General features: G+C 36.7%; 1 protein-coding gene and 1 non-coding gene across 6 annotated transcripts in view; both read right to left on the reverse strand.

The window, feature by feature from the left end:
• Positions 1-12,824, reverse strand: part of MAP4K3 (mitogen-activated protein kinase kinase kinase kinase 3) — a 184,293-nt gene that overhangs the window by 14,231 nt on the left and 157,238 nt on the right. For all 5 annotated transcript variants that reach the window (XM_040224684.1, XM_040224687.1, XM_040224685.1 and 2 more), the window contains 6 exons: positions 10,647-10,731; positions 9,169-9,248; positions 7,996-8,056; positions 7,795-7,912; positions 5,872-5,930; positions 4,737-4,840 (listed from right to left, as the gene is read on the reverse strand). In XM_040224684.1, coding sequence (XP_040080618.1) covers positions 4,737-4,840; positions 5,872-5,930; positions 7,795-7,912; positions 7,996-8,056; positions 9,169-9,248; positions 10,647-10,731 — 507 coding nt within the window. The remainder of the gene's footprint in view (positions 1-4,736; positions 4,841-5,871; positions 5,931-7,794; positions 7,913-7,995; positions 8,057-9,168; positions 9,249-10,646; positions 10,732-12,824) is intronic.
• LOC120852397 lies at positions 2,983-3,090 on the reverse strand. Its single transcript, XR_005718569.1, has one exon. It is a non-coding gene; the product is annotated as a U6 spliceosomal RNA (small nuclear RNA).

A 12,824-nucleotide genomic window follows, 5' to 3' on the forward strand; every position in this document is an offset into this window, starting at 1 on the left:
TCTGGAAAAATAGAAAACATTCACTTTGTTAGTCATCAGGAGAAAACAAGCAAGATAACTATACACATCCACCAGAAGAATGAGAATAATAAAGGTTACTCGGAGAAAAGTAGACAAATGCTCGTAACACTGATGGTGGCAGAACAAACTGGTACGACCACAGTGGTTAATTACATCACTTATTAATGCCAAAGATATGCATCTCTCAGAGTGTTAGAAATAACACTCCTAGTTATACAACCTACAGAGCATGACTGTACAGGCACACAGGAGACATATGCAAAAGTATACACAAGTTTCATTGCTAAGAGTATCAAAAAAACTGCAAGTAACCCAAATGCCTAAAACAGATAAAATGATGACAGTTTCATACAATCAGAAATTAGAGTGCAATCAAAATGAACAAACTATGGCTATATTAAACAAGTACACAAATACAATGTTGCACAAAAGAAGTCAGACCCAAATGAATATGATTCCACTTCCATACTGTTGAAACATTAGGTAAAATGCTAATGTTAGGGGTATGTGGTAACAATGGTAAAAATGGAAAATAAGGGAGCTGATTTGTAGAGGGGGTGGTGCTATGAGGAGCTCTGGGGTGCTGGCAATGTTCTTCCTTACAATAAAAAGGTTTATAAAAAATATATTAGTCTTACACATATTTTATTAGGTCTACTTATAATTTATTTTTATTGCTCCTATAAATGGGCTGTTTTCATTATATTTCCCAATGGCTACTGTTAGTATCTTTAAAGCTACTGAAATTAATATTTTTTAATTCTGTAGTTTACTTATAAATTCTAAAGAAAATAAATTATAGAGAAAATAAACAGGTAAAATGGGGCTACCACAACCAACTGTCTTAAAGTGTCAGAAGATGCAGTGTGATCCTCATGACTGGAAGGTGAAACTCTGCCCACACCCGTTGTTCCCACATTGCTCCTTCCCCAAAACTGCCTGAGTGCCTCCATCCCAGAGCTCTAGACATGCCTTCAACAAACACCCTACGCACGTGCTCACTGGGAGCATCCCTACCACCTGGGGATGTGCTTTGGATAAAATCTGTCCTATTTTTAATAAAGGAAAACATTTAAAATAATTCTCTTTGAAATGTGGAAACAGCAGTAGGAGAGGAAGAAAACAATGCTTCTGTATTTTTTCCTCAGTAAATCAGAAAACCAACAGATTGTGAGTACTTCTACTTAGCTTCCAATAATAACTAAACAATATGTATAAGTCACTAGCAGAAGAGCGTTCCCATAAAATAGTTTCAAAACCAGTCGCTACTAATAATAGTCCTTGAGGGAAATAATTATCTCTTACTCATTTTTTTTCTTTTAAAATTAATTTTTTATTGAAGGATAATAGCTTTACAGAATTTTGTTGTTTCCTGTCAAACCTCAACATGCATCAGCCATAGGTATACATATATCCCCTCCCTTTTGAACCTTCCTCTCATCTCCCTTCCCGTCCCACTCCTCAAGGTTGATACAGAGGCCCTGTTTGAGCTTCCTGAGCCATACAGCAAATTCCCATTGGCTATCTATTCTACATATGGTAATGTAAGTTTCCATGTTACTCTTTCCATACACCCCATCCTCTCCTCCCCTCTCCCCATGTCCATAAACCTGTTCTCTATGTCTGTTTCTCTAATGCTGCCCTGTAAATGAGTTCTTCAGTACCATTCTTCTAGATTCTGTATACATGTGTTAGAATATGATATTTATCTTTCTCTTTCTGACTCATTTCATTCTGTATAACAGGTTCTAGGTTTATCCACCTCATCAGAACTGACTCAAATGCGTTCCTTTTTATGCCTGAGTAATATCCCAATGTGTAGATCAGCCCTGGGATTTCTGTGGAAGGAATGATGCTAAAGCTGAAACTCCAATACTTTGGCCACCTCATGCAAAGAGTTGACTCATTGGAAAAGACTCTGATGCTGGGAGGGATTGGGGGCAGGAGGAGAAGGGGAAGACAGAGGATGAGATGGCTGGATGGCATCACTGACTCGATGGACGTGAGTCTGAGTGAACTCCGGGAGTTGGTGATGGACAGGGAGGCCTGGCGTGCTGCGATTCATGGGGTCGCAAAGAGCCAGACAGGACTGAGCGACTGAACTGAACTGAACTGATATGCACCACAACTTTATCCATTCGTCTGTCCATGGACAGCTGGGTTGCTCCCATGTTCTAGCTGTTGTAAAGAATGCTGTAGTGAACAGTGGTACACATGTGTCTTTTTCAACCCTGGTTTCCTCAGGGTATATGCCTAGGAGTGGGATATCTGGGTCATATGATGGTTCTTTAAGGAATCTCCGTACTGTCTTCCACAATGGCTGTATCAATTTACATTCCCATCAACAGTGCAAGAGCGTTCCCTTTTCTCCACACCCTCTCTCTTACTCATTTTTATCTGTCTAATTAAACAGCACTGTACCTGATTTGTAATAAGTACATGAATATCTGCTTCAATTTATGACTTTTATTTATATTGAAAATAAAACAGTGTAGTGAAGCAAAAACTTAGAAAATGTCATGAAGAGTAAGAATACAGAAAACATAAGAATGTTTTTGAATACATCTGGTAAGACTTATAGTATAGAAACATCATAAATACTAACTGAGATAATATCAAATATAGAAACAAAATACACTTGAGAGAAATCTCAAAGTAGAGAGACAAAGAAAGGAGAATTGGGTTTAGATGAAGGACAGTAAAGAAGGGCATATGTCTCAGGGAGTTTAAGGAAAGTGGGAAGAGTAAGAAGTCTTAAAGGAGGCCTACAAGTAGAACTGTAGGGTAACATCCTAGAATCCTGGCAATAGGCCTCACCAGTCAGCGCCAAGCTCCCTGGTACCCAGAAAAAAGAAAACATGCATGGGTAATTTTTAAGCTTCCCATGCCTTCAAAATATATATTCCCTCCGGCATGCTCTTTTTTGTATATTTATTTTTAATTGGAGGATAATTACATCACGAAAATATGGAATGCTTCATGACTTTGCACGTCATCCTTGTGCAGGGGCCATGCTAATCTGTATTGTTCCAACTTTATTAATAGTATATGTGCTATCGAAGCAAGCACCTGTATGTTTTTAATACAGAAAGTTCGTTTAGTAGAGAGGATCTTTCACTGTGTATTAAGATAAACAGTTTAACATATCGGGTAACACATAAAATTCATTCATACTTTGGTTTAATCAGACGATTAGTATCCATGAACAACTGATGTAATCAAACGATTTTTCATTTTGATAGAGGTTAGGAAAGAAAGGAACAGGAAGGACGTGCTGTAGCAGACTAAGGATACAGACAGGGGAGGGAAGGGCTGCAGGGAAATAATTATATGCGCTTTACCACTCCACCGAGGGTATGCTGCGCTTTTGTCAGACAGAAAAGAACAAAGAGGAGCTTAGAGCAAAAACAGGTGGATAGAAATGCGCTGGGTTCAGAAGTTCTGCTTTGCACAATTTATAAGGTTATTTCCCCTTTCAGCTTTTTGTTGAAAGAATTTTTGTTTCACTACATTTGTGAAAATATTACTTCAATGGGTGGTAAATTCTTGAAACTATTTCATTTCTTTAGTCCTCGTTAATTGTGAGGTTAATAAATACTGATGTGAAAATTAAAACTAGATTCCCTAGTCACTCATAAAATTTTAAATAACAGGAAGCCAATACTTTTAAACATCTTAATTCTATATTATATAATTTAGAAAGAATCCACTCCAATTATTTTGATCCCAATTTCTATGGAGATAGCAAATGCTCATGAAATACTACTTAATCTATACAAAATAGCGAGGAAAACAGCATAAAAAATTCATCTGCTACTTCTTTGGAGTGACTGAGCCAGCACTTCATACACTTTCAGTTAGCTTTTCCTCTAAATTTAAATTACAGCCGAGTAATATTAAATGTTTTAAAAAATATTCATTAGAGGGACCTCCCTGGCAGCACAGTAGTTAAGATTCCATGCTTCCCCTGCAAGGGGCACAGGTTTGATCCCTGGTCAGGGAACAAAAATCTCCATGCCATGTGGCACAGCCAAAAAAATTTTTTTTCGTTAAACGATTCTAGAGACACAAAGGCACAAAAAACGATCCATGGGAAGGCCTAGGTGAAATAACAGGATGGGAGATATTCAAAACAAATTATTTCCCCTTCATGTTTATTCCTTGACTTTTTAAGCCAAATGCCAATCTGTAGACTGTCCCTCTGCTACAATGGAACAAGTCAACCAGAGAACATATTCAGACACAATTTCACTGTTCTCTTAGTACCTCCTGTTCTTGATATGTGATTCAGAACTTCAGGCTTCCACCGTCACATCCCTGAACTATGGTGTCCGACTCTTTCCGACCCCATGGACACCAGGCTCCTCTGTCCGTGGGATTTTCTAGGCAAGAGTACTGGAGTGGGGTGCCATTTCCTTCTCCAGGGATTCTGCCCGACCCAGGGATCGAACCCAGGTCTCCTGCATTGTAGACAGACACTTTACTGTCTGAGCCCCTAGGGAAGTCCTAACCTATCTATCTAGTCTCTTTTACAACTTCTATCAGGCCAATGGAGATTTTTTAAAATAATTAGGCAGATTTTTACCACTCTGCCATATAATCCAAAATCATTACATTGTCTTGAGAATTAACTGGAAAAAAAAGTTTTCTTGAAAGAACAGGAAAACTGATAAGCTTTTATGCTAAAAATGATATAGGTTGACATTCATGCTTACCTTAATTAACATAAATTTCTGCATTGGTTCAACCCATTCTAATAGAACAATGCTAGTTTGAAGTGCCCCACATAGGTATTTATGGCCTGTGTAAGGATTTCTCACTGTCAAGGCAAAAAAGTATATGTAAGTTTTCTTATAATGCAAAGTTTTTACAGTAATAGTTGCCTGCTCCAAAAACAAACAAATGAAAGGTGGAGGCCAGTTCAATTTGTTAATTAGATTGCAGAGTGAAAAAGAAATACTGTTTCAGATAGGAGTGCAAAACTCTCATCACTTCCAGGATTTTTATTTGTATGCTCAAAAACTGCTGGTTGTTATGGGGCCAGGGGGTGAGAAGAAGAACTTTAAGTCTTATGGTAGCAGAAGAACTTTAGGTCTTATGGTAGCAGAGAGATTAACTGAGACAGCAAGGTCCTGAAGAAAGGTTTAAAGCACATTTGGAGAAATGTTCCCACATGGATAGCTGTAGCACATTTAGGGTGATTCGGGGTGCTCTTGGTAGTACTGTTCAGAGGAAATACTGCTTTGGTCTTCACTAAATGGAGACATTAATCAAGATGCAGGTTTACAAATTAGAAAACTGAATTGCCTCAGAGGTTTTTAAGGGAGGAAAGAAAACAACTTTTTGCTTTTCCTAGATACGAATCAACCAGTTAATTGTTATGGGGGTGAAGAGGACTTTAGGCTCGTGGCATGTGAACAAGGAGACTATGACTTGCACATCACAAGCATTAAGTTTCATGTATTAAAGGTATGAGAGTAAATAACAAGTATACTGAGTGAATAAATGCAGTCTCAAAAGCCATTACTAAGCAGAATGGTTAATGATTAGTAACAGGCTCCTCAGAGAACAGAGTATGGTAAAGTTCTGTAATAAAGTCATCCTCCATTTATTTAGTCAATAAATTATTTGTGAAACAACTATGTGTGCAAAGTTCTACATTAGGTTTAGTTTACATGCAAATAGAATGGGCAATACATTTATTTTACTTAAGGGAGAAAAGTAAACTATTACTGGCAGGATGTCCTGGAGTACTACGGTTTTACACTAGATTGAAAAATGAGCCTCACAGCATCCTCTTATCCCCTCTGTAAAACAGGAGAGCTGTGTGATTTTGGATGGTTTACTTACCAACACAACACTTCTGACACCACTTGGTTTCAGGGATTTTTGCTGATACAGCAAATTTCCTAAATGGAAATGGAAATGAATATATAATACATGTAGGTGAAGTTAGTATATGAAAATACTACTGTTATAGAACAGTGGAGAAAAGATGAGTTGTTTAAAAACTGGTCCAGACATAATGGGTTATCTATTAAAAATAAGAATCAACTGGATACCTTTCTCAACCCCCCTCTAATCAATTCCAAATGGATAAAGAATTTAAACATGAAAAATAAAACTATAAAATATATAGATATTTGAAGTATATGACCACAAGATTACTTTAAAAAATGCAAAAATAGATTATACAGGAAAATAATGATAAACTTAGATTGATCTTTTTTTTCACTGATGTATCCCTAGCAACTCAAACTATGCTGCTGCTGCTGCTAAGTCACTTCAGTCGTGTCTGACTCTGTGCGACCCCAGAGACAGCAGCCCACCAGGCTCCCTCATCCCTGGGATTCTCCAGGCAAGAACACTGGAGAGGGCTGCCATTTCCTTCTCCAATGTGTGAAAGTGAAAAGTGAAAGTGAAGTCGCTCAGTCGTGCCTGACTCTTAGTGACCCCATGGACTGCAGCCCACCAGGCTCCTCCGTCCATGGGATTTTCCAGGCAAGAGTACTGGAGTGGGGTGCCATTGCCTTCTCTGTCAAACTATGAGTGGCATTCAATTCGTTGAATGTATTTAGTAAATTATTAACTTTAGTTTACCAAAAGACAGAGCTGAGAAAGTAAAAAGACGAGCCACAAACTGGGAAAACAACAGGACTCTGTTCTGATAAAAATAGTATCAAAAAGTTAATACATTAAAGTTTATGTGCCTTCCATTGTTCGGGAGCTCTATATGATTTTAAAGGTTGGTGGTCAGTTTCCACGCCCACAGGAATTTATCAAGTTAGAAAGCAGAATGGAGTCATGCTCTAAGAAGGCAGGAAAACAACAGCAGAAAGTGGCAGCTGGGAGAAAAAATGGGGCACATAAACTACATAGGAAGAAAGAATACCCTTAAGTCTAACTATAGATACTATAGTACAAACAAAATAAATCAAGTTCATAATCATAACTAATTCATCATGAAAAGATCCAGTTAAACTCAGTGTAATCTATTTTAAGAAGACGGAAAAGCTTGCAGTATATTTTAAAATGATTTTCATTGAAAAGTTAATTTTTAAAAAGCTTTCGTGCACAAAGTGCAAATCTTAGCTATACTGTAAACTCAGCAATTAACAACAAATTTTTAAGGTACTTAGAAGTTAAGGTTCTATATTAGTTGCTTTACAACTAATACTATAAAGGAAGAATGGTTACATTACAAAAGTATTGTAAAGTACAATTTATATCAGACTCAGAAGACTTTTACTCAACAAATAAGGTCCAATATAATAATAACCAAAATAATAATAATGACTAAACAGAAGAGCAAACATAATTAAAAATCCCTGTAAGTAGAAAAACAAAACACCTAAATGTCTAAGTATCTTCTTATAAAAATCTTCAATTAATAAGTCACTTAAATTTCCAAGTTTAGAATCTACTTTGAAAAAAATTCAATTTATTCAAATTGACACAAATAAGTCAAAAGCATTATATGTGATATAAAATTACAAGCAAACTAGAGGGAAAAAAATTAGTTTTAATGTTGTAGAAAAACAGTTCAGAAAGAAAATGTTATGATATAAGTGGAAAAGTATAAAGTAGAAAATTTTAGAATATGATAGACACTTGTGAAAATATGTTACTCTTTACAGTTTTTTCATTACACATGATTTCTACAAACCCAAGCTGAGAGCTTTTTTCAATTTCTGTACTATATCTATTTTTTTTTTTATGAATGAATTCACATATTATCTCTAAGGATGAAAACATAATTAAATGTACAGTTACCTTGGCAGTATCCTGTCAGGAAGTTTGTGTGCTGGAATAGAAACGGGTAACTTTTGCATTTGTCTTGCATAATCAAAAAGCCCTGGTAAATTATGAGAATAAAGCTGAGAAGCTTTACCTGTAGAGAAAAATAAATGTTTCACAAAAGCTGATAACATAAATAGGAACAACTGTAAGGTTTTTAAAAACTAAAAGACTTACCAGATATTGACAGTAAGCAATTGTTCATTACATACAACCATGTACACCTTCGGGGAAATAGCTGATAAAAAAAGCACAAAGTTTACAGAAGATAATAGATAACAGCAATGTAAATATTCACATATTAACCATGTAGCTGTCATACCATTAGGCCAGTTTTTAAAAAGAAATTTATTTTTCATAGAAACTCATTTTATAAGGCATTTAAAACAAGCTGCTACATACACATATTTATATGGAAGAAAAATAAATTAGTGTAATTTCATTATCTAAGTTCCTACATTGTATGATTAGCTCTATTCTCCTTATGGTACAGACTATGTAATCTCAAACTACACAAGGAAAAGGACATTTTCAAACAATGTCTATTCCTTTATTTTGGTTCTTGAGTTTTCAATAATTAAAACTCTCCTGTGTACTTCCAAAAAATGGTCTTATCTGGGCGTATGGACATGCCTGGCTTCTGGAGCAGAAGAGAGGAAAAAAGATCACAGTGTCGTAAAACATAAGAGTATGGAAACACAAAGTATGGAGGAAAAAAGGCTGAGAGAAAATGCTGAAAACCTATACATCATAAAGGACATATATACAGCATTCATTACTGATCATCAGCATGGTACACAAAGCTCTGGGGTGTGGCACCTGCTTGCTCATCCACCTTCACTGTTATTATTCTATTCTCATTGGGCACTCCAGCTGAACTGACCCTTCCTAGCTCCCTACTCGTGCCATGCAGTTTCTGTTTCTCTTGTCTGTCTGTCAACCTCCTGTTCATCATCATTTATGGTCCATCTTAAATGTCTCTCCTCCTCTCTCCACAGGTGGTGCTAAGATGACCACCTCTGGGGGTTACACTTTGTACTCACGCCTAGTGTGACATCTAACTGGAAGTACAATACGTTGCAGTTACTGGTTTACAGGTCTATTTTCTCTGTTAGATCATGAGCCACCTGAAAGTGAGCACTACTGTGAATAACGACCGTGTGGATCACAACAAACTGTGGAAAATTTGAGTACGTCTCCAGCACCGAGTAAATAGGACATGCTCTAGGAAGGTTTTCTAAACAAGAGATAGCAGCAAATCACAGCACTGAAACTTATTCCTTATTTAGTGTCTATGTATAATAAATTAAGATTTTTTTTTTTTAAAGGGAGAAACACAGAAAAACATACCTGTTCCATTGATGTTTCATGAAGTTCATTGAGATTCAAGGTATAAATCCCCTCTTCGGCACCAAATATCAAGTACTGATCTGAAATGACAAAAATAATCCACTGATTTTGATGTATAAAATTCTTTTACAAAAGACTTTTATAATCTAACATTTAGTGTGTGTGTATATATATATATGCATTAACATGAAAAAAATTGCTGTTGTCTATAAAGCAGTATTTCTTATTTTAATGCAAGTAAGTAGTTAGAAACTGTAGCTCAAAGAATTGATTTATATGCAGATATTAGCCTTAAAGCAGTGAAAAAAACTTTTTAGGAAAACAGGTTCTGAAGAACGGCATGTTAGGACTCCTCATTCATTGGAGGGTGCTAAGGACTGATAGAGAATCTGCAACTCCTTTTCTAAATTCCCTCTTGGAGAGGATCATGTGCAAATGACACATAGAATGTAAACAGGAACAGTTGATGAAAACTCAAAATATTTTTGCAGATGGTCTGTTATAAGCATAGCATCAAAAAACCAAGATCTGACTACTGCCTCTTTAAAAAGTTAACTAAACTTGGATACCTGCTAGGGTGTTCAGTATCTTTTAGAAGATATTACAAGTCTGGTCATCGTCCTGTTCGATCACATTTTATGATCATATCAAAAAGTAGGTGAAGAACTTTTCCAGACTAAGCTGAAGCATCCTACGAACAACTTAGAATGTCAAGAGCATTCCTCAACTGCCCAGTATTTAGGGTTAGTACTGGGAGATTAAAGGCATAAACTTTGTGCTCAGACAGGACTGAACTGGGTTCAAACTGCAGCTCTACTACCGACTGACTGTGAAACAATGAGCCTTTCTGAGTGCCATTTTCTTACCCACATCTTGGCTATGTAAAAGCTTTAGGAAATCTGTGTGTGTGTGCAGAGACAGCGAGCATGTACACATGTGTGTACATGTGTATCTATGTACATCTTTATACAGATAGATGGCACAGAGTGTACGGTTTCAATATATTGATATGGTGGTGCTGCTGCTGAGTCACTTCAGTCGTGTCTGACTCTGTACAACTCCATAGACGGCAGCCCACCAGGCTCCGCCATCCCTGGGATTCTCCAGGCAAGAACACTGGAGTGGGGTGCCATTTCCTTCTCTAATGCGTGAAAGTGAAGTCACTGTCTCGTATCCAACTCTCAGCGACCCCATGGACTGAAGCCCACCAGGCTCCTCCATCCATGGGATTTTCCAGGCAAGAGTACTGGAGTGGGTTGCCACTGCCTTTTCATGGTGACTATACAGTAAAATTTTAATATCATGTGTCACCTCAAACACTGCTAATAACACAAAGAAACATATTTACCTTGAATGTTTTTTTAATTATAATAAAATTAATTTTTTAGAAAGATATGCATAAAGTGATTAAAACTGAGTGCTGTTCTAGCCTCATGAAAACACCAAGCAATCAGAAAGATAAAAACAGATAGTACTACCTCTTGTGTCTGGATTTATCCATGATGTTGCACAGTGAATTTTCAAGGGACATCCATTAAAAACCTTCGAAAAACAGGCACCCATCTGGAAAAACAAAAAATAACTAAATGAATCTATCAAGTCCTACTCACTTGCCTTACAGTGATATCAAGGAGGTTCCAGGCACAAGGACTGTTGGATATGATTTTACTTAAAAGTCACTTTATTCTTCCTATCTTCTCAAATAAACAAAGCAATAACAGCAATTTATTCTGCACAATAATTTGCTTATAGAAGTATTACTTACATATCCCACATTAAGACTAATACAATATTCTCTGGTAAGGAAAACCATAATCTCTCTACAAAGGTGAAAATTTTCTTACTTGGTTTCATGAGCCTAAAAATAGCATTAATCACTGAATTTCATATTATAAATTGAAGAGGTACAGTTGATTTGAAACTCATATATGTACTTTAATCTCAAAACAGAGAGATGCACTTTACAAAAAAAAAATTGAGCAATCTGATTATTCTCCATGGAAGAAGTCAACAAAAAGCTTTATTCTTTGATGTTAATATTTATTTATCAAGCTCATTTACAAACTTTTCAGATAATAAATATCTTATAATGAAATATAATATCACTCATATCACTCATCTGAATGTTTTTTGATCTTCAAAGAGTAAGATGCTAATTTTGAAATGACTGTTCTGGTTAGAATAAATAACTTGGAGGGGAAAAAGGATACAGAAGCATTTGATCAGAAGAACAGCACTGTGGCTCATTTCTTTTTCCTTCTGGCCATGCTATAGAGCTTGTGAGATCTTAGTTTCCCAACCAGGGATCAAACCTAGGCCCATGGTGGTGAAAGCACCTTGTCCTACAATGGACCACTGGGGAATTCTACTGTGCCTCATTTTACAGCAGAAATATTTTCTTCACAAACACAGAGACAATACAATGAGTGATTATTGTTGACTACAATGGATTAAAAATATGAACATAATCAAAATATTTGATCTTAAAATTTCCTTTTTATGTATAGAAACCTAGCAACCAGTATTTTTAAGATTTTAGTTCTTCAATAAGAACAACAGCCTGGCAATACCAGTGCATGGCAGAAGACCAATAAGAATGTTCCTATGGTATAGGGCAGAAATTCTATCACTTAACTAATCCTGATAATTATCCTTTAAGATAGGTACACCAAATTCTTATGTTAAGGTACTGCTAAACTCCTAAAAATCTAAATGACAGAATGAGGTACATAACAATCAAACCAGTCCCAACCTAAAGCTAACTTGTACAGTTGGTCCACAGTTATCAGCTCTTCCCTGTCAACTGCATACCTGATAAAGGAGTTTCATCCTGCAGCCCAACAATAAATCTCACCCCGATCATACATATGTATCTCCTAGACCTGGAAGCCCTCAACACTCAAAACTTCTTTTTGTAAGACGAGGTATAATTACTCAGATTTTTATACTAATAGTAGAGTTAAAAAGTAAAAGGGCTAAAAAGTAGACTTGAGAGGTTACAAACTAGAAAAACTACGGATACTGTCTGAACTAGTGTTATTTGAAGTTTCAGGCTATAGACTGAGATCAGCAAAATGTAGTTCTATCCATATTTAACTAAAATTAAACTGAGTTAATATAATTTTAAGGGGTTCCCTGGTGGCTCAGTGATAAAGAATCCACCTGCCAATGTAGGAGCCATGGGTTTGATCCCTGGGTTGGGAAAATCCTCTGGAGAAGGAAATGGCAACCCACTCCAGTATTCTTGCCTGGAGAATTCCATGGATAGAGCAGCCTGGCGGGCTACAGTTCATGGGGTTGCAAAGAGTCTGACATGACTGAGCACAATCTAATTTTAATCCTGAAAAAGACAGCATGGTGTGTGTGTGTATATATATATAAAATGACAAGGACTATAATATAGGACATCTAAGGTCTAGTTTTAGTTCTGGTTAGAGCTGGGTGGCGGTTTGTGATTTTGGTGACTAGTATCTTTGGGTCTCAGTTTTGAGTGAGTGAGTGATAGTCGTGTCCAACTCTGTGACCCCATGCTCCCTGTGGGTCAGCTTCCAAAGGAGCTGAATGCTCCTTCCCCAGACTTGGGGACTGAAGAGAGAAAAGGAATCAGGAGCCATGAGTTCTCCATGTTTTTAAGCAAACAGGATTCTGGACCCAAA

This window comes from Oryx dammah, unplaced genomic scaffold, assembly GCF_014754425.2.
Source record: "Oryx dammah isolate SB20612 unplaced genomic scaffold, SCBI_Odam_1.1 HiC_scaffold_25, whole genome shotgun sequence".
Lineage (NCBI taxonomy): Eukaryota > Metazoa > Chordata > Mammalia > Artiodactyla > Bovidae > Oryx > Oryx dammah.